Source organism: Populus euphratica, unplaced genomic scaffold, assembly GCF_000495115.2.
Source record: "Populus euphratica unplaced genomic scaffold, PopEup_1.0 scaffold149.1, whole genome shotgun sequence".
Taxonomy (NCBI): Eukaryota; Viridiplantae; Streptophyta; class Magnoliopsida; order Malpighiales; family Salicaceae; genus Populus; species Populus euphratica.
This window is the reverse complement of record NW_011499946.1, coordinates 816,354-837,837: the sequence shown is the minus strand read 5'-3', so window position 1 is coordinate 837,837 and position 21,484 is coordinate 816,354. Positions and strand designations below refer to the sequence as shown.

At 36.9% G+C, this 21,484-nt stretch overlaps 3 protein-coding genes across 3 annotated transcripts; 2 read left to right on the top strand and 1 right to left on the bottom strand.

Annotated features, from left to right (window-relative positions):
* Positions 1–235: 235 nt before the first annotated feature.
* LOC105137625 (endoglucanase 4-like) lies at positions 236–3,891 on the top strand. Its single transcript, XM_011043432.1, has 8 exons — positions 236–847; positions 1,936–2,343; positions 2,433–2,525; positions 2,639–2,836; positions 2,921–3,032; positions 3,141–3,304; positions 3,405–3,737; positions 3,781–3,891. Exons 1-7 carry the CDS (start codon positions 647–649, stop codon positions 3,732–3,734), a joined length of 1,506 nt encoding a protein of 501 aa, XP_011041734.1. The 5' UTR covers positions 236–646; the 3' UTR covers positions 3,735–3,737; positions 3,781–3,891.
* A 3,217-nt stretch (positions 3,892–7,108) lies between these two features.
* LOC105137624 (endoglucanase 8-like) lies at positions 7,109–9,736 on the top strand. The gene is made up of 7 exons (XM_011043431.1): positions 7,109–7,315; positions 7,932–8,339; positions 8,483–8,575; positions 8,714–8,869; positions 8,935–9,055; positions 9,149–9,312; positions 9,413–9,736. The coding sequence occupies exons 1-7, from the start codon at positions 7,109–7,111 to the stop codon at positions 9,734–9,736; spliced, it is 1,473 nt and encodes a 490-aa protein (XP_011041733.1).
* A 1,113-nt stretch (positions 9,737–10,849) lies between these two features.
* LOC105137623 (21 kDa protein-like) lies at positions 10,850–11,718 on the bottom strand. Its single transcript, XM_011043430.1, has one exon. It carries the CDS (start codon positions 11,575–11,577, stop codon positions 10,966–10,968), a length of 612 nt encoding a protein of 203 aa, XP_011041732.1. The 5' UTR covers positions 11,578–11,718; the 3' UTR covers positions 10,850–10,965.
* Positions 11,719–21,484: the final 9,766 nt, after the last annotated feature.

Here is a 21,484-nt window from a genome sequence, read left to right as displayed (position 1 = left end):
CAGCTCCCCCGTGACACACATTTCCACAAAAATGGTCGATCCTTCGGTAGCCCATGTTAAATTACTTTCTGAATTTATTTATTTTGGTTTTAATTATTTGGGTTATCTTGAATATGTTTTCATACAAATGAAAAATGAAATCCCTTAAAAATTTTTTTTTTTTTGTAACTTTGTTTTTGAATTTGAATACAAGATAATCACCTAAAAAAATTAGTTAACACCCCACGTTCACAGGAAGTGTACGGTGGTTCCAGACTCCCACTACTTTGTCAAAGGAGTACAGCAGAAGAAGAAGCAAGCACACATCAACCATCACATATATATTATGACTATGAGTCCTCTTCAAGAAGGCAATCATCCGAACCAAATACACTGTAACTAACAGCATTAGTCACCACCGTAAACGGAGGCGCCGGAAATGCCTAGCCTTCATTATTATCTTTTGTTTTTTTCGACCAAAACTCTCCCTCCCTGACTAGTTAATTTCAGCTTCTCTTTCAAGTGAATGTACGTACCCTTTATGTTTCTTCTTCACTTTTGGTACCCATCCTATTACAAAAATCTTGCTTGAATGGTTAGGAAAGTATAGGAGGAGGAAGTTAATTAGCTAGAGGTGATTGATTTTGACTTTGAGAGAAAGAGAGAGATGGGTGTGTTAAAGAGAGCGCTGGTTTTTGGAGTGGTGATAACGATGGTTATGGTGATGAGAGTGGCTTCACATGATTATGGGGATGCATTGACTAAAAGCATTTTGTTCTTTGAAGGGCAGAGGTCAGGGAAGTTACCTTCTACACAGAGAATGACTTGGAGGAAGGATTCTGGTCTTCAAGACGGCTTTCAGATTGGTGTAAGTCCGGTTTTGTGTGTGTGCGCGCGCGTGCGTGTGTGGGTGTCTGCGCGTGTGCATGTGCGTGCGTGCGTGTGTGTAAATGCTTCTTCATTGATATACCATTTAATTTTTATTTCTGTTACCATTGCTATTGCCATTGCCATTGCATTGTTTTGGGCCACAGTTGTTCAGAAAAAAGCCAGCATCTGTTTTCGAGAATTGCCACCTGCAATATGTTAATTACCCACCTGTAGTATCAGGGCAGCTTGTTGGTGCAAGTCCTTTCGGACGGCCACTAACTTCACTTGGATCGGCGAGGGCTCAACCGGGGACTAGAGACTAAAAACAGCATTTGAGTGCCATACTGTGCTGATAAACTTCTGCTCATAACATGAATATTCTTAAAAATTACAGCTGTAGGAGAGACACCGTAGTTGCTTACAGGGGAGGGGTGCAAATTTTTTAGTAAGAAGGTGGAAGGACACCTAATTGCTTGTGACTTTGAAAATGATTGGTGAAAGTGATTTTCCTTGTGAGTAGAGCACACATGTGACCTAAGAATCACGGATTGAGTTAATTCATTCACTTGTAACCGATGTCTCTTGGCTTTTTATAGCATGTTGGTCATGTTAGTGAATGTTAGTGACGACTTACTTACAAGGTTCATCACATTGTGCTCTTCCTTTTCTGACAGCTATAGCTCTTCTGTAAATGAAACCAAACCATCTCTCATGCAAAAAAGGACGAAATTGTGCGATAAATTGGGACCATATGCGCCGTCTGACACATCTAGTTAATCTAGACCACTCTTAAATATCACACTAACTCTAGGACACTAACTCTAGAGGAAAATTGAAATTGACTTAAATGTTCTGAAAAAGTAACTCATTGTCTAGGACCTCTAGGTTTGAAACCCAAATCAGGCAGCCTGATTTTGTCAGGCACATAGGCGAGGGGCTGTTTCTACACGTTGGTGCATAGGGTGGACCGTGATTCCTTCCCTTTATCCAAACACAAAAGAAAAAAATTTGTAAAATCACTTCTTGCTAGATTAGTTTTATTCTGCTATCACGTTGGGACATAAAGATTGTTCTGAACATTCTCAGGTTGATTTGGTTGGTGGATACTATGATGCTGGCGACAATGTCAAGTTCAACTTCCCAATGGCATTCTCAACAACAATGCTGGCATGGAGTGTATTAGATTTTGGCAATTTCATGGGTCCAGACCTGCCACATGCACTAGAAGCTATTAAGTGGGCAACCGATTACTTCCTTAAAGCCACAAGCATCCCTGGCTTTGTATTTGTTCAAGTTGGTGATCCTTATGGTGATCACAATTGCTGGGAGAGGCCTGAAGACATGGACACACCTAGAATCCCTTATGCAGCTAGTAAACAGTTTCCAGGCTCAGAGGTGTCAGCTGAGATAGCAGCTGCACTTGCAGCATCTTCCATGGTGTTTAGGCCTCGCAATCCTGCATATTCTGCCAGGCTTCTCAAAAGAGCTGCAATGGTAAACGAGATCGATTCGTATTTCATATGTACTTTGTTTTTAAACTATCGGCTAAACATACTTAATCACTAATAAAAAAAATGGATTAGGTGTTTCAATTTGCAGATGCTAACCGTGGTTCTTACAACGATACCCTGGGACCGTGGGTGTGCCCATTTTACTGCGATTTCAGTGGCTACGAGGTACTCATCAGAACATTCAGAACTTGTCAATATGAATTACAGTAAATCTCTGCTTCCGTTGCAAAATCATATTCTCAAATTAAGTATGATTATCAATGATGATGTCTTTACAGGATGAATTGATCTGGGGAGCAGCATGGCTATATAGGGCGACCAAAGCACCTAATTACTGGAGTTATGTTGTGCAAAACATAAGCCATTTGGAAAAAAAAGTTGCCAAACATACTGATCGAGTCGGCTATGGCGGTGGTAGCTTCGCTGAATTCGGATGGGATACTAAGAATGCTGGTATTAACATACTTGTTTCAAAGGTGACTATCGAACTTGATTGCAGCATCTCTGTTCGTTGTTATAATATGTTTCTCTCTAAATACTTCTTGTTGCTTTCTTTACAGTTGTTGCTTTCAAGCAAGACTTCTGATGTAGGTCCATTCATTCCCAATGCAGACAAGTTTGTTTGCACTGTGTTGCCCGAATCACCTACTGTCTCAGTCTCATACTCTCCAGGTAGCCTTAATTTGTTCATGAATTTCTTTAGCAATTCATACTTCAAAGGCATTTCGTTTCTGTGATGGAACAGTAAACAATTCAAATCGGTTCCAAAATTCTTTTCAGGTGGACTTCTGTTCAAACCAGGAGGAAGTAACTTGCAACATGCCACAGCTTTATCCTTTCTTCTTCTTGCTTATGCTCGTTATTTGAATCAATCCAATAGAGAAATTCATTGCGGTAATGTTGTTGCCACTCCTGCTAGACTTATTCAATTCGCAAGAGGGCAGGTAGGCCTACATCCTTTCTCCATCCTTGGTTAAGTCATCAATCTTGTCACCGGTCTTGTACATTAGCTAAGGAAATGTTACAAAATGGTAATCTACGCAGGTGGATTACATACTGGGAACTAATCCATTGAAGATGTCATACATGGTTGGATATGGCAGCAAATTCCCTCGGAAGATACACCACCGCGGCTCGTCTCTGCCTTCTGTTGATCAACACCCTGCCAGGATCAATTGTCAAGGTGGAACTCCATACTTCCAAAGCAATGATCCTAATCCTAACCTGCTAATAGGAGCTGTTGTTGGTGGACCTGATCAAGGGGATTCCTACTCTGATTCTAGAGCAGATTTTGTACACACAGAGCCAACCACATATATTAATGCACCTCTTGTTGGCCTCTTGGCTTACTTCAGATCACATCCGCCCTTGTAGAATCCCCCCCCCCCCCCCCCCCCCTCCCCCCCCCCCAACCCCCCCCCCCCCCCCATCCTGCTGATATTCTGTTCCTAATGTTTTCTTTTCTCCTTAAAGGAGAAGAAAGGGATTAATTACAATTACAATTACAAGTATAATTATATTCTTTGCCAATGAGTTGGTAGAGCAGTACAGAAATATACAACCACAAAATGGGGGTTAATATACTCTATATTATTATTATTATTATATCTCCAAATGCGATAAGATTCATATTCTATAGTTTGAAAACTTTTCCTTAAAACTAATGCCATGTTAATTAGTAAAACACTCAAGTTCTCCTAGCATTATCCTAAAATTAACAATAAAACAGAGGGATTTTCTAAGCTCGCTCACCGCACCACCCAACTCCTCTGCACCATCTTTCATGGCGGAGACCTCCCTAGGCTTCATGCCATGGGCTTGAGAGATCGTCGAAACAAATGTTAGACATGTTGTAGTGCTCGCTCGTATTTACATTTTCTCTTCAATCCAAGCAATGGCTCGTTTATAAATCTCTTGTTACTGGTCAATTTTTCGAATTTATCTAATATCAGTTATTATTTTAATATATTTTTAAATAAAAAATATTTTAAAAAATATATGTTTCATTTATTACTGACAAGATTAAGCACAGGGTCTCTAGTTTTTTTCCCAAATCCGCTAACGAAGGCCGATGTAAACTTCATGGACGCTAGCTAACAAGGAAGTTATCTCACATGTTGAGAAAATCCTAGAATTTATTCTCCTCCCTATCTTTAGTTCTACATATTTTATTTAATTTCTGTAAGAGTTTCTCCAGTAATACTTTATACTACCTTAAATATTAAGAGAGCCTTCGAAGAAGTGTTTAGCATTACATTTTGGAAATATTTTTGAAATATTTGAATTTTTTTATTTTTGTCTTTACTTTAAATTAATATTTTTTTATATTTTTAGATTATTTAGACATGTTGATATCAAAAAATATTATTTTAATTTATTTTTTAAAAAATAATTCCTCCCATTCTTCATACACACATTACTTAGTTACTTTACCCTTCTTTTTTTTTTTATTACTTTCTAACTCCAACCCGCACTTCTCTCAACTCATCACTATTTATCTCTCTTTCGTAATTTTCGCTTTTTAAATTAGCACCTCTTCCCTTTTACTTTCTAACTAAGCATGCTTAAGTTGACTTCTTTGCACTAATTTTCTAGGGGATTTAAATGGTCTGAGCATACATGTTTTAGGTGAGAATATAGACTTTATTTGATAACGTAGTTGAAACACTAATTTTTTAAATTTTAATTTTTAACATGAAGAAAAAAAAATGTTGAAGGCATGCTGAAGAAGGACATTATTTAAAAGAATGCACCAAAATGATGTCATTATGGTGCTTCTTTTTTTTTAATTTCTTTTTTGAATTAAAGCATGAAACAACTTCATTTTGCCTAGAAGACTCCATTTCATTTAATTGGAATTTCATATGTGCACATTGATTCCTCAGTTTTAACACCTTTTTGAATTTTATCCTTGGCTTTATTATTGTTTTTTACCAATTCCAGCCTTTTTTCTTAATATTTCTTTCAATTTTGTCCATGGTTGCATTTCAAATGATCCCTTGATATTGATGCTTTTTCCAGCTTAGTAATTGGTTTTACAATTCAATCTTTTATCCAATTCCAACCCTTTCTCTTAATTTCTTCTCAATTTCATCCCTCATTACATTAAAATAGTCCCTCAATATTGGTGGATTTTCCAACTTGGTCCCTGACTTTCTAATTTTTAATTATTTAGCCGATTTCAATTATTTTCTCAATTTTTCTTCACAATTTCACCCATAATTGTATTTTATTCTTCTTTTATTTTTTAAATTAAATTTCTTGAATTTTTTGAAATATATTTTTTGAAGTATTTATTTATTTATGAAACAAATTATTTTTTCCTGTTTTTTTTAATATTTCAGACTCTTTGTTGGATATTTGAGAGGGGTTAAAAATTAGATTATGAAAAACTATTCATAACAATTAACTACTAGAAATCAATGAGCTCTGTACATATTCTCTATATCCTCCAACCAAAAATACAGAAATTAGTGAGCTTTAATACACATCATGTACATCCTCTAGTAAAAACAAATAAAATATTTTTGAGTTTTGATACTAACTAATGCAAATGGAAATGAAAATAAAATATTTTGAGTTTTGATACTAATAATGCAAATGAAAATGAAGTATAACAATGTTTATTACAAGTAAAAGCCCTCAAGAACAAAGAACACAATTTGTATTCATCAAAGTCTCCACTTTTCAAAATATTACAATCCTTTTATATAGAAATAAAATTAGAAAACCCTAGTAATATTAAATAAAAAAATAGAGTGAAAAAACTATTCCATTTAAATAGAAAAAAAAACTAAACAAGTATAATAGCACTGAAGAGGAAAACATCAAATTAAATAAAGAAAATAATTTTTTTTAAAAAAAAAGCTCATGCATTAATATCTATATGATATAAATGTGTGTGTATTATGTGTGATAATATCCATATATTTTGCAGTGCATTATGAGTAATTAATAACATCCTATTAATTAGTCATAGGATGCACATTGAACAAAAATACACATACTAATATAAGAAAAAATAATAAAATTTATGACCCACTAAAAATAATAAGAATATTTTAACTTAGAATTTTTTTTCTCCCATTTATTTCTATTTAATTATTTCTTAAAAAACAATTAATACGAGCTTACTAATTATTTTTAATATAATATAAAATTACTTCCCATTTAAATCTGTACATGAAATTGTTACCCGTACGCTGCACTAGATAATCCTCCTATGACAGATAGACAAGCAATGTGATTAGAATCTTCTCTGGAACGTATCCGTCATGTCAAAATATCCATAAAGAGATTTCGAATGGTCCATATATTAGTAGATATATATGACATTTTTTTTTTATGTATATATGGTAAATCAACAAATGCAGAAACAATAAAGGGAACTGGAACTGGAAACAAATCATCCTGCAACTTCCTTTTTAGAAACATCAATAAAATAAAGTAAAAAGTATCAAGCAAAGACGGTAATAAAATGACAACAAAACCATATGATGCACTGAACTTAACTAAACCTTAGTAATTAATTAGGCTTTAAAAATATAATTAACAACAAAACCATAGTGGGAATAGAGTTAATGCTTTCCTAACAAGCTTATACCGAGATTACATCACAATGGTAACAGAACACACGGTTTCCTCATCAGCATTCAGCCCTTAATTTATATATATTAGTGCATCGAGAGTTGACAATTATGCCTGTTAAATTGATAGGTAGTAGAGGAGAATTGGCATTGAGAGAAAGAATGGGTGGCAAGAGCATGATGGATATGTCTGTACTAATGTTGTTGTTAGGGGTCACGGTGGTGACAGAAGCCATGTCACATGATTATGGAGATGCGTTGACAAAAAGCATCTTGTTTTTCGAAGGGCAGAGATCAGGGAAGTTGCCTTCTAATCAAAGGATGAATTGGAGGAAGGATTCTGCCCTTAGAGATGGATCTGATATTGGTGTAAGTGGCTATGTCTTTCCATGCATATTCAAGCATGCAGTTCACAAATTTGCTCAATGGTTTTGTATGCTTGACTTACAAATAAACATCTGATTTGCTTTTGTACTTTGCTAAATAGTGGTGTCAATTTTATTTTATTTTTGTAAATTTGTTCATTGTCATTTCATGTTTTTTATTTTTAAAATTTATTTTGATTCAATATATCAAAACGGTAAAAAAACACACAAAAATAATTTTAAACAAGTCTTTTTTATTTGAAAAGCCAGAAATGCTAAACACGTTAGACCTAGCTCCATTTTCAATTATGTTAGTATTTTTTTTTAATGATGTGTCTTTTTATGATTAATGCGTTCCGATCAATCTTTTTTATAACTTTCTTTATATCATATCATTTAGTACATAAATTTTAATAAAAATTGAAGTACAATGTTTTCATTTTCGCAAGAAATACTGCTTGTTTTATTTAATAAATTATGGACGCACAAACACAATACATAATAAAGTCCAACCAACTACCCGAAATTTAACACATTTATGCCGGCCCGATTGAAATCTATATATATAGTTATGTGCGTACTGTTGACAAGAAACTATGATGTTCTTAACATTCTTGTAGATGGACATGGTTGGTGGGTACTATGATGCTGGTGACAACGTAAAATTCCATTTTCCAATGGCATTCACAACAACGTTGTTGGCGTGGAGTATAGTAGAGTTTGGTGAATCGATGGGCTCAGATTTGGAACATGCGTTAGATGCTCTACGATGGGGAACAGACTATTTCCTGAAGGCCACAAGAAGACCTGGCATGGTTGTTGCCCAAGTCGGTGATCCCATCAGCGACCACACATGTTGGGAGAGACCTGAAGACATGGACACTCTCAGAACTACTTACGTTGTTAATCAAACCCATCCTGGATCAGAAGTTTCAGCCGAGATTGCAGCTGCTCTAGCTGCCTCTTCTATCGCGTTCAAGGACAAAGACAAACGGTATTCTAGTGTACTTCTCCAGAGGGCATCCCAGGTAATTGATAGTAGCTAATTCTATAATGTTAATAACAATTGTGGGTGTCAAAATTGTTAAATTATAAGGCAATGCACTTTTGATATCTAATTAATTTCTTCTCTCTTCTAATTATGCTATACAATGTCTTGATAATCTTTCAGGTCTTCGACTTTGCAAACAATTATCAAGGATCTTACGATGAAAGTATCGGACAAGGGGCATGCCCATTTTATTGCGATATCAATGGCTACCATGTATGTATTTGATCACAATATTAACGAAAGATATGGAGTTGCTAAGATTTTATAAACTATAGTACAATATTGGTAATGATCCATCTATCCAATATCTAAAACTATCATATATACATGATGAATACATTTGTCTTACAGGATGAACTGATCTGGGGAGCAGCATGGTTATCCAAGGCAACTCAGGACCCCAAGTACTGGGATTATGTTGTAAAGAACATGGCAACTCTAGGAGGCAGTATTTTTGAGTTCGGATGGGATTCAAAACAAAGTGGGATTAACATATTTGTTTCTCCAGTAATCACTCAACTCCATTTTTCTCTTCTAATTATCATTCGTGAATATTTTTAGCTTAATCTAAGATTTATTTCGATCCACAGAAGGTGATGAACTCCTCTGGTAGTTCCTTCGTTACCAATGCTGACAGTTTCGTGTGTTCCTTGTTGCCTGAGTCACCTACCAAATCAGTCACATACTCCCCAGGTAGCATTTTCTGACATCGATCTTTCTGGATAGCTTGATTTACCCCATATCTTGCCAACTTTTCGGTAATGATGAATTTCTTATGTCGATCAGGCGGGCTTATGTTCAAACCAGGAGGATGTAACTTGCAACATGCAACGGCTTTATCATTTCTTCTTATTGTTTACTCTCGCTATTTACAAGTTGCCAACCGATCAGTTCATTGCGGTTCTGTGGTTACCACCCCGTCGAGACTCGTCGAGGTCGCCAAAACCCAGGTTTTAAATATCTTATCGAGTCCACTTCTAGCCCATTGAGAAAATCATGGTCATTAAAATTAAGAAAAAAAAAGAAGTAATGGCGCATTGCTTGATGCAGGTGGATTACATACTAGGAAGCAATCCATTAGGGATGTCGTACATGGTTGGATATGGCCCAAAATTCCCACAGAGAATTCATCACAGAGGATCGAGCCTGCCTTCCATGTCTGCTTTCCATGCGCATATTGGATGTCATGATGGCAACAGCTATTTGGTGACCAAAATGCCTAACCGGAACGTCCTTGTAGGGGCCATTGTTGGAGGACCAGACAACAACGATCAATTTCTTGATAGTCGTCTCAATGCTAGTCAATCAGAACCAACAACGTACATCAATGCACCTTTGGTTGGAGCCTTGGCTTTCTTCAAAGGTGGAAAATAAAACTTTTCATTTTTTTCATTTTGTTATTAGTAAGGTTTTGGGATACAAGGGATAAAAATAACTGTATCTCATGTTTATTTCTTTCTTCATGATTTTTTTTTTATTATAAGATAGTAACTAAATGCTACTTAATAATATAATAATTAAATAATTTTATTGGAAAAATATCATATAACATGTCTTCATATGCCAATTATTTTTTAATTATATTTTATATTTATTCAAATACTAAATTATTCATCAGCTTATATAATAGTAACTAATTAAGTATTGTTTATAAACACAGGGACTAAGTTATAATTGCCTCTATTCCACCTGTGGTGGGTTTTTCAGCTAAAAAGTAAAAGTTTATGAGGTCAAAATCAGAAATCTCAAATTTATAGGATTATTTATAAAAAAACACAACAACAAATTAAATCTCCTCCATTTCTTAGCCCAAATATTATTAATTTTGAACAATCAAACTCTCCCGTATCCCCAGCCAGTGAACCAAAGAAAGAAGAAAAGATGCAGCAGAGTAGCAAGGACAGGGGCGGAATAAAAAATTAAGAATTAGGGGTGTGATTTTTCAGAATTTAGAGGGGCTAACTAAGGGGTGCAAGTTATTAAAAGATTAAACCAAGGATCTTAACAAAATTTTAAACTTACAGGTGCCGTGGTACCTACAACTCATATGTTGTAGGTCCGCCCTAAACAGAGAGGGCTTTTTTTAGTGTTCATGTAGACTTATTATTATTTCTTTGTTCCTTCTTATCATTTTCCTGCTTTGGCCTAAGCTTTTGCTTGGGTTTTTTTGTACTCTCCTCCTTGTATGCTTTTGTTAGAAGTATCCTTCGAACTGTTGAAAAAAACCAAAATAAGAAGAAGAAAACCGGAAAAGGAGGCAAGATATATGGGTTTTTACTAGCTTTGATGACTTTTGATGTTACCAGCTATCATCTTAGAAGACCGAATTTTTCCTTCTTTTGTATGCATGTGAACCTGTAGCAGCCCTCGATCAAATGGATTGGTGGTCCCTTTTGCATCAATTTCTCACATTATATGTTTTGATTTTTAACAAACTCAATTTAGTGTTATCTGTCGTTTTGGATTTGGTATAGAGTCATCAGAATCACTTGACTAAGGTGGATTGTATTTTTATCAGATTTAACCAGATACATATTAAAACCAACACAGTTCTGGATCTGAGGTGAGCGAAGGATTTCTCGTTTCATCAACTAATTTCACACTCAACCCAACATTTCTGGGTCTGAGGCATAATAGTTGATCAAAGCCAAAGCATTGCTAGTCAACCGCGCTATATTCACAATCCTTCCCCTCACAGAAGTCTTCAAATTCCCATTCATGGCATTTCCTGCGAACCCATCACTGCACGTGTTCTCGTCAGTCAAAGCAGCACTAACCCAAGTTTGTACGTCATCAATCATCGACTGAAAGTTGGACTGTCTAGCATGACTCATCTCATCCATGGATTTTCCAAGCTCGTTCACCGCGTCACTCAACTCCTCTACACAATCTTTCATGGCGGACACCTCCCTAGGCTTCATGCCATGGGTTTGAGAGAGCGTCGATATCGTGGTTGAAGTTGATTTAGCTGATGACAGTGTCACGTTAAGGGCTGCATTGGCTAGGAGCTTAGGGCTTGTTTGGATCGTGCTTGAATGGATAGAGAGGGAAGTATAGCAAAGTCTTGGATAAGTTGCTGTACTACAAGATGTTCTTATGAATTCTGTGCTGGATTTTGTGGTGACTCTAGCAGCTGAGCTAGAGTTTAAGTATGAACTAATGGCAACAAGAAGTAGAAGGAATTCAGCTAAAGAATTGGAGGATAAAGCTGCCATAGCTAACTTCTCTTTATCTGTTTCTCAATAAGGAGTTAATTGCATATTGATGATGAAAACAGGGAAGGAAGCCTCCCAATTTATACGACTACAAAGGTAGTTTATGGGGGTGAGAATGGAATTTAAAATTAAATTATCATTTGATTAATGGATATTTTATATGGTTTTTATTTGATTCATAGTAATATATTTTGGTTGCATATGAACAACTTGAAGTAGTTAACAGAATACCTTTTTTTTTTTTTTATGAAGGACAAAAGCTTTATGATTCTGCTTCTTTAAGACACCAATCTCAGGATTTTTCTACAGTGATTGACATTATTGAACAACATTATTTATTTAGTGCATCCATTTCTCGCATAGGTATAGAATTTACCTCTAATGGATGTAGCCGCGAATGCTGCAGCTTTCTTTTCTATGCTGAATAGCATGGGGTTAAGGCTATTGGTTTTATGATTTTTTATATATAATCTCGATGATAATTATGCTATTTTTTTTCATGAAACAAAACCTAAAACTTTTAATTATAGTTTTAGGATTTGATTAACCCGAAGCTAAAATCAAGCCGGAATGAAATAAAATAAAAAACTCAGTGTAAGCCGGTAATTTATTTAATCCAACAAGATTCAGTTAAGATTTAATTATAAATTTATTAATTTTTATTCTTTTATTAAAAAAATATCATTTAAATTTAAAAAAAATTAACTTAACCAACTTGTTAATCTAATCAACACCTGGAACTTAAACCAGGCACGCCACTGAAATAGGTCTTAAAACTATATGCCTGTAACAGTAGGCAAGGTATTCGTTATAAACAGTGATCGCAAGTAAAATCAACTGTCAAATTATACAAAATCTATCACCAATTATTAGAAGGAAAAATTGCAACTGTCAGTGAAGCGTCCACTCTCAACTTAGAAGACATAACTCAGAGAACCCTGCATAATTTCATGAGGCTGATGCAGCACAACTTGGTGAGAATGAATTAATTAGATCACATAGCATAATTTAAGCAATAAACTAACTTAAGGTTGGCAAGAGGTTGCTACTGCATACATTCATCCAATTTATTTCTTCTTGTTAAGATCTCTCTTTCAGTTGCTGTTGTTATTTCTAAAGATTATTGCATGCTTGGTCTAAAGTTTCCAAAAAATATCCAAATGTAATTGATGTATAATAAATATTTGTGGTTGATCGAGGTGGTCATTGTTATAGGTCTAGATATTTAGAGTCTGCTAACATGCTTAATTAAAACGACGGCAACTATGTGGAGGATATATTTTACATGTTCATAATGAGACCACAAAACAAATAATTATGACATAATGATAATAATTTAACCCACTAGTGATGTAGGACATGAGGAAGAGGTAGCTGTGTGCAGGCATAGGGATCAGACAGTAGAAAGTCAATACTGTTAGTTAAGTTTAATTGTTAGTTCTCAGTCCTTTTATGATTCTATTTTCTATTTTTATTTATCGTTAGTTATTAGTGTTGGAAACAAATCAACTTGTTTGATATTAATTTCCCAATCCTTTTAGGATTCTATTTTCTAGTTTCGTTTCTTTTAAAAGCAGAGTCAAGATTATTGTTTTGGCATTATTATTCAATCATCAATAAAATTGTTCTTTGAACACAAGTTCTCTCGTGGATTCAAGATTATTTAGCTTCCGCTACGTCAAGTGGTATCAGAGCCTACGCTCTCAGCAAAATTTCTGATGGCACGCGATGATATTGGGAGTAGTCGTTCGACTGACGAGGATCAGTGAATAAGGGCAATAGCAACCGGGGTTGTTACTGCCGCCATCAATGACATACGTCCACTATTCGATGGGGTTCCATTACTGCAAGCTCAACTTGAGGAGGTTCTTCAAAGATTAGAAGCGTTGTCTCCTAATGGCAACAGGGTAGACGACTAACGACGTGGAGGGGCAGCTGAGATCACTCGTGGCCCGACGTCCTTGACCCGTAATCCTGAAAACATACCACAATACCAAAACACACAATCATTACCTGTGATGTCGTCAACAAACTCTCAATTTATTGAGTTAGAAGATCGGGCTCCAAGGAGAACCCAAGGTGACCGAGATTATAAGCTCAATGTGGAGATGCCAACCTTCAAAGGAACACAAAACGTGGATGAGTTTTTCTCTTGGATCGACGAGGTTGAGACGGGGTTTGGGGTGATGGACTGCTCTGAAGATCGAAAACTCAAAGTTGTGGCCAATAAACTAAAAGGATCAGCTGCAGCTTATTGGAAGTATTTAAAAAACAAGCGAGTGCTAGACGGAAAACCTCCGATTGCAACGTGGGAGAAGATGAAGAGCAAATTCATGGGTAAATTCTTACCTCCTGATTATGAGCAACGTTTATACGTTCAATTACAGAATTGCAGACAGGGGAATCGGACTGTGGAAGAGTACATCGACGAGTTCATTCGATTAAATTCACGAAACTTGCTACCAGACAATGAAAACATGCAAATCGCAAGGTTTAGAGGAGGTTTGAAACGGGACATACAAGACCAAATGAAGATGCTTAATACATTCACCCTCGGACAAGCTTTTGATTTGGCACGAAAGGCTGAAGAACCAATCCGAGCACCATCTGTACGACCCAGGTTTACAAACCAACAGTATCATGCAGGACCAAGCAGAGTGACACCCACAACTGAACCAGCCAATGAGATCGTGGCTACTGAAAATCGACCAAGAAGAGCTGCACCACAGCAAGCACCGAACCCCTATGCTAGACCAGCGCCCTCACTATGTTACAGATGTCATCAACCAGGACACCGTTCAAATCAATGTCCGCAAAGACCTGCTGTCAATTTTGTGGAAGGTGATTATGAAGTATAAGGGGACGATGACCATGACACAGAGGTGGTCGATGGAATTAAGGAGGGTGAGGAGGACGACTTCATTGGAATGGTGATGCACCAACCGTGTGATATTCAAGCAAAAAAAGGTGGGAACGAAAAGTTCAATTGCATTGTTCAAAGGGTCTTCTTGACACCTAAAAGAGGACCCGAGATTTCAACTCGCCATCAAGTTTTCCGGACCAATGCCATTATCAATGGAGTGATAGCGAGGGTAGTAATCGACACAGGAAGTTCTGAGAACTTGGTGTCCCAAGAACTGGTTCGAAGGGTGAAACTGACCACTGAGAAACACCCGCAACCCTATGGTCTACGTTGGATTTGAAAGGTGGAAGGCGCAGTTGATGTAGTTAATGAAGTGTGTAGGGTACCGTTGTCAATTGGTAAGAATTACCAAGATGAAATTGTGTGTGATGTAGTGGAGATGGATGCTTGCCAGATTCTGTTAGGAAGACCATGGCAATACGATGTGGACATTGGTTTCAAAGGAAGGGCTAATACCTATGAATTCTGGTGGAAAGGGAAGCATATCATTTTGAAACCACCTATTTTAAAAAAAGAGTCACGACAAGAGGAGGGAGAAAGTTTCCTAACCATAGCAACAAAACATGTGGTTGAGGAGTGCAAAGCTTGTGCGTTACTAGCTCAAGAGGAGGATACAGGAGGGGAAACAATACCTGAAAAGATCCTCCCTTTAATAACTGAATTTTCTGATCTGGCACCTACAGAGCTACCAATGGGTTTGCCACCAATAAGGGACATACAACATCATATTGATCTAATTCCAGGAGCCAGCTTACCAAACCTAGCACACTATAGAATGAGCCCCCAACAACATAAGATACTACAGGATCAAGTTGATAACTTGTTGTATAGAGGATACATCCAGGAGAGCAAGAGCCCGTGCGCAGTACCGGCATTACTAGTACCCAAGAAAGATGGCACCTGGCGAATGTGTATCGACAGCCGAGCAATCAATAGAATCACCATCCGTTACCGGCATCCAATACCCACTATCCAAGACATGACCGACCAATTAGGAGGGGCAAAAGTGTTCTCCAAAATTGATCTGCGAAGCGGGTACCATCAAATTCGGATTAGACCTGGGGATGAGTGGAAAACTGCGTTCAAAACACGCGAAGGGCTGTATGAATGGTCTGTGATGCCATTCGGTCTCTCCAACGCTCCAAGCACTTTTATGAGACTCATGAATCAAGTATTAAGACCTTTCTCATGAAAATTTGTCGTTGTTTACTTCGACGATATTCTTATTTACAGCCCTGATGAGGAGACACACTTGAGACACCTAAGGGAAGTGTTGATAGTATTGCGGAAAAATCACTTGTACATAAATAAGAAAAAGTGTAACTTCTTGCAAGACCAGCTGGTCTTCTTGGGGTTTGTCGTGGGAAAGGATGGGGTTCAAGTGGATGAGACCAAGGTCAAGGCAATTCGTGAATGGCCAACCCCTTCAACTGTGGCAGACGTGCGAAGCTTCCATGGGTTAGCAACGTTCTACTGAAGGTTCATTAAAAACTTTAGCAGCTTGGCGGCACCGTTGACTGAGTGCACAAAAAAGGGTGGTTTCCGTTGGGAAGAAGAGCAAGAAACGAGTTTTGCTATACTGAAAGAGAAACTAAGCACTACACCCGTCCTCGCGTTGCCAAATTTTGACAAATTATTCGAAGTTGATTGTGATGCTTTAGGGAAGGGAATTGGGGCTGTGTTATCTCAAGAGGGCAGACCGGTGGAATTCTTTAGTGAAAAATTAAGCGAGGCGAGGCTGCGATGGACAACTTACGAGAAAGAATTTTATGCCGTCTTTCAAGCTCTCATACATTGGCAACATTACTTGATCCAAAAAGAATTCGTGTTGTACAGTGATCATCAAGCTCTGAAATTCATCAACAACCAACACCACATGAACAATATGCATGCCCGCTGGATCACATTCATGCAGAAATTTACCTTCTCCTTAAAACACAAGGCTGGACTGATGAACAAGGTCGCTGACGCATTAAGTAGACGGACCACATTATTGGTGACAGTAGAGACTGAGATCACGGGTTTTGAGACTTTGAAAGAACAGTATATCAATGATGAAGACTTCAAGGAAGTGTGGAACAAGTGCAGCACCCACCAAAATGTGAGTGACTTCCTGATACACAATGGCTTCTTGTTTAAAGCCAATAAACTATGCATTCCAAAGGGGTCTTTACGAGAGAAAATCACGCGAGAACTTTGTCGCACCCGACATCGCGGCGGCCTTAAAAATATATTAAATAAATCTTTGGAAAGAACGGATTTCTGGCATCCTGTTCTTTAATGAGGATATTCCTTGTTTAAGGAGTCGCCACCTAGTATTATGGTTACTAGGAACCCTAACTGGTCAATAGAGATTTTATGGTCCGAGACTTGTTACGTAAAAGAGAAGATATTATCACCCCTTAAACATCCTGCCTAAGGCAAGCTGCATTGCTGACTTTGTCAATAATTGCTAATGTTTTGTTGGCTTATGCTATCATGGTTTTGCGTGTAATATTCCTGACTCTGGCGTCAGTGAATATTTAACTACAGATATTTCCAACTCTGGCGTGGGTAAATATCACGTAGCTATAAAAACAAAATAATTTTAAATCAATTATTTTTTATTCCCGACTCTGGCGTCAGTGAACAAATAAATCAAATAAATTTATTTTTACGCATGTCACAAAAAATAAAATAAATTTAAATCAGTATTTTTTATTCCCGACTCTGGCGTCAGTGAATAAATAAATAAAAATAATTTATTTTTATGCATGCACATATATTTTTTTTATTTTTTTTTTAGCTAGATAAAAATAAAACAACGAATATAAATAATATAAATTTAAACCAGTATTTTTATTCCTGACTCTGGCGTCAGTGAATAAACCAATAAATTTATATTATTTTTTATTCATGCATACATATTTTTTATGTAACTAAATAAAAGTAAAATTTAATAAAATAAAATAAATTTACATCATTATTTTATTCCCGACTCTGGCGTCAGTGAATAAACCAATAAATTTACTTTATTTTATTTTATTTTTGCATGCATATTTTTTTACATACTTTTTATATTTTTATTTTTTCTACTTTCTACTTTCTATATTTTATTTTTATTTTTATTCCAGCCCAGCCCAGCTCAGCATATATTCGTTTTGGGCTGGGTCCAGCTCAGCCCATGTGGGCTGGGTTTGACCCAGCCAGCCCGGCCTGGTCACTAGCCCAAGCCAGTGACCCGGCTGGGCAAAAATCAAAGAAAGCACGCGTGAAGTGATTTGGTTGATTTCACGCGTGCATGGACATAACAGAGGAATTAGGTTAGAATGTGTGAATTGAAATTCAAAGTAAACAGTAACCGGTGAATTAAAATGAAAAGCGGGGAAAGAGAAGCTTACTTACCTAGTAGCTATGAAGATGAAAACGTGATGAAAGATTCGTCGGCTAAACTCCTTTCTCTTCCCTTCTCTTTTGTTCTTGCTTTTCTCTGATTGGTTTCTTCCTGCCTGTCCCTGTTCTGTATTTATTTCGTTCTCATGGGGCCTTCTGTATAGTCTCTCTGTTCTTGCTCTTTTATTATCCTGACACTCTCGCCGTCCATTCCTTTTCTCCTCTCGTTCCCCCTCTTTCGGTTCAGTCCTTTCTTTTGTTTTTTCCTTGGTTCCCTCTCGGTTTTTTCTTCTGATTTTTCTTCGGTTCCCGTCGCTATTTTTTTTTTCTCCTGTGTTTGTCTCCTGTTTCCCTTCGTTTTCACGGCCTTCTCTATGCTCACTGGTCTGTGTTTTCCTTTCTTTTTCTCAACAACCCTTAACACTAAGAAGATGATGCCAGCCTGCTGTGAGTTTATTTTGGGTTGTTCTCCGCAGGGATGAAAGCAAGTGCAGAACCGGTGCTATGGGTTTTTCGCTTTGTTTTTGCTCTGCTTTTTCTTTTGTTTTGCTCCTCTTGTTCTTTTTTCCCCCTCGTTTTTTAGTTTTTCCCCCCCTTCACGCCTGGTTTTCTTCTCCCTTTTATAGAGAAATTGGCTCTGCCCCAGTCCTGTCTTTGCAGGACTGTGTTATGGAATCCTTGAACGAGATTATTGGCAACAGATGTTATCCAAGATCGGGTTTGTTACAGATTATCAGCTCCCCTGCTGAATCGGAAACTTCCCTATTGACGCGGGATGGAGAAGACATGGCAACAACAGCGTTTTGGCTGGAAACGGGAGTTTTCAATTTGACCCCTGGGCTTTGGAAATTCGATAATTGGACCCCTTAATCAATTAAAATTCCTTTTAATTTTTTTTGGTTAATTTCAATTAGATCCCTAAATTGATACATTATTTACACAACAGTCCTGAATTTCTGAACTATTCAATTTAGTCCTTGAACTTTACTTTTCTGATAATTTTCTCTAAACAACCTCCAAACTTTGGTATTTTTTCAATTAAACCCCTAATTCTTTTAATTAATTAAATCAAAATTTAATTAAGTCCTCAAACTCATTAATTCCTCAATTTCTTTTAATTTAATTAATTAACTTAATCCCAAGCTCAATTAAATATCAAAATTTATTAATTCTCCAATTAAACCCTTGATTTAATTAATTAAACTAGTCAAGAGTTTAATTAAATATTTAAACTTTCCAATCATGTTTTCATTAACTCAAATTGTAATTCATTCTTCATTTACTTTTTATTTTATCAACAAGCTTTAGTAAATCAAAAAAATCAAAAATTTGGTTATGACAAACTTCATGGAGGCGGGTTGGGCGGTCACTTGGGACGTGACAAGACAATCACGTTGATCGCCGACCGTTACTACTGGCCACAGCTGAAGAGAGATGTGGGGGAAAATCATCCAACATTGTCGAGTTTGTCAAGAAGCAAAAGGACAAACCCAAAATACCAGTTTATACACTCCCCTGCCCATTCCGAAGACAATTTGGGAGGATTTATCGATGGATTTCATGCTTGGGTTACCCCGAACTCAGAGGGGAAAAGATTCCATCATGGTGGTGGTTGATCGGTTTTCAAAAATGGCGTATTTCATCGCCTGTAAAAAAACAGCAGATGCAAGCTATGTTGCTGACTTGTTCTTTCGCGAAGTAGTACGCTTACATGGCGTTCCAAAGACCATTACATCAGATCGTGACGTCAAGTTTGTGAGTCATTTTTGGAGGACTTTGTGGAAGAAATTTGACACCAAACTGCAGTTCAGCAGTGCTTTCCATCCGCAAACAGACGGACAAACGGAGGTGGTGAACCGTACTCTGGGAAATATGTTGAGATGCATCAGTGGAGAAAAACCAAAACGATGGGACCTGGACTTGGCTCAAGCAGAATTTGCATACAACAGTATGACCAATCGCTCAACCGGAAAACCTCCTTTCGAGATCGTATATACTCAGCAGCCCAAACATGTGTTAGACCTGGTCACATTACCATTCCAACCAAAGGACAGTAGAGCTGGGGAAAATCTAGCTGAAAGGGTACAACATCTACATTCGGAGGTGCGAGCTAGCTTGGAGACTGCTAATGCTGCTTACAAATCTGCTGCCGACCAGCATCGGCGCAAGAAAGAGTTCACAGAGGGAGATTTGGTGATGGCCTACCTGCGAAAAAATCGGTTCCCAGGAATCCGAACTAAGCTACAAAAGCGAAAATATGGACCCTTCAGAGTCGTCAAGAAAATTAATAACAACGCCTATATCTTACAGCTACCAGATGATTGGAACATCTCCAATACTTTCAATGTGGCTGATCTGTCAGAATACCATGAGGACGTGCCTTTGTATTCGGATAACTCGGGACGAGTTTGTTTCCAAGAGGAGGAGACTGATGTAGGACATGAGGAAGAGGTAGCTGTGTGCAGGCATAGGGATCAGACAGTAGAAAGTCAATACTGTTAGTTAAGTTTAATTGTTAGTTCTCAGTCCTTTTATGATTCTATTTTCTATTTTTATTTATCGTTAGTTATTAGTGTTGGAAACAAATCAACTTGTTTGATATTAATTTCCCAATCCTTTTAGGATTCTATTTTCTAGTTTCGTTTCTTTTAAAAGCAGAGTCAAGATTATTGTTTTGGCATTATTATTCAATCATCAATAAAATTGTTCTTTGAACACAAGTCCTCTCGTGGATTCGAGATTATTTAGCTTCCGCTACGTCAACTAGATCAACTAAGTCGGTTACTACTAAGTTTATTTTGAAACCCTGTTTGGACCACATTCTAAGTTATCGAATTGATCTGTTAAGCCAATTCAGTCCAGGTTTACATATGACGCTGACAATTGGTGCCCACCGGACTCAAGCATCGACAATCACCAGTTAAGTGCGAATTCTACCACTCCAAATTTGTGTGTGGAATAAGATATGAACACAAGCAAGTTAACTAAAACATTCTACTTCTTTTATTCTTGCACTGTTAAGAGAACATTTTTCAATCTTTTTTTGGATAACTATCAAAATATTTATCAAATCGAAATGATATAAAACTGAATCTCAGTGGATTCCTGGCAATATAATCACTTTACCACTTACAATATACCCTATCATATATTTAAATCGTCGGCAAATGATTTTACTCCCCACGAGAATTGAATTTCAATACAGCTCGCGCTGCTCTTTCACTCTAAGAGCTTGGCCAACGACAAGTTTCTCTGGGGCCTCTTGGCCGGCCCCTACTGCAGGTCAAACGTTTTTCAGTCTTAAGATGACAAAAAGGAAAAGAACTTGAATGGTAAATGCGGTGTTCTTGAAAAATATAAAATCAATAAGAGAGCCGGGGTTTGCATTTCAATATTTTCTTCCACTTTCACATTTCAGGACATTAGTTAGAAGAGTATTGTCCTAACGGTCTCCATTATTTATAGACTATAGTTGAGAATAACAGGAAGTTTAATCAATTAGTTAGTAAGTCTTTTTTTATTTATATATATAGAATAGTATACAATATTGAATAGTATACAATATTTAATACAGAGATTACTACACAAGATTAAACTTATAAACCTTTTCTC

What these genes read in the sequence shown, in the direction of transcription:
- LOC105137625 (XM_011043432.1), top strand. Translation starts at nt 647, where the DNA reads ATGGGTGTGTTAAAGAGAGCGCTGGTTTTTGGAGTGGTGATAACGATG. An exon ending in AAGACGGCTTTCAGATTGGT is followed by an intron (nt 848 to 1,935) that starts GTAAGTCCGGTT and finishes GAACATTCTCAG; the next exon opens with GTTGATTTGGTTGGTGGATA. An exon ending in CTCAGTCTCATACTCTCCAG is followed by an intron (nt 3,033 to 3,140) that starts GTAGCCTTAATT and finishes AATTCTTTTCAG; the next exon opens with GTGGACTTCTGTTCAAACCA.
- LOC105137624 (XM_011043431.1), top strand. Translation starts at nt 7,109, where the DNA reads ATGGGTGGCAAGAGCATGATGGATATGTCTGTACTAATGTTGTTGTTA. An exon ending in TTCTCCAGAGGGCATCCCAG is followed by an intron (nt 8,340 to 8,482) that starts GTAATTGATAGT and finishes ATAATCTTTCAG; the next exon opens with GTCTTCGACTTTGCAAACAA. An exon ending in TTAACATATTTGTTTCTCCA is followed by an intron (nt 8,870 to 8,934) that starts GTAATCACTCAA and finishes GCTTAATCTAAG; the next exon opens with ATTTATTTCGATCCACAGAA.
- LOC105137623 (XM_011043430.1), bottom strand. Translation starts at nt 11,577, where the DNA reads ATGGCAGCTTTATCCTCCAATTCTTTAGCTGAATTCCTTCTACTTCTT.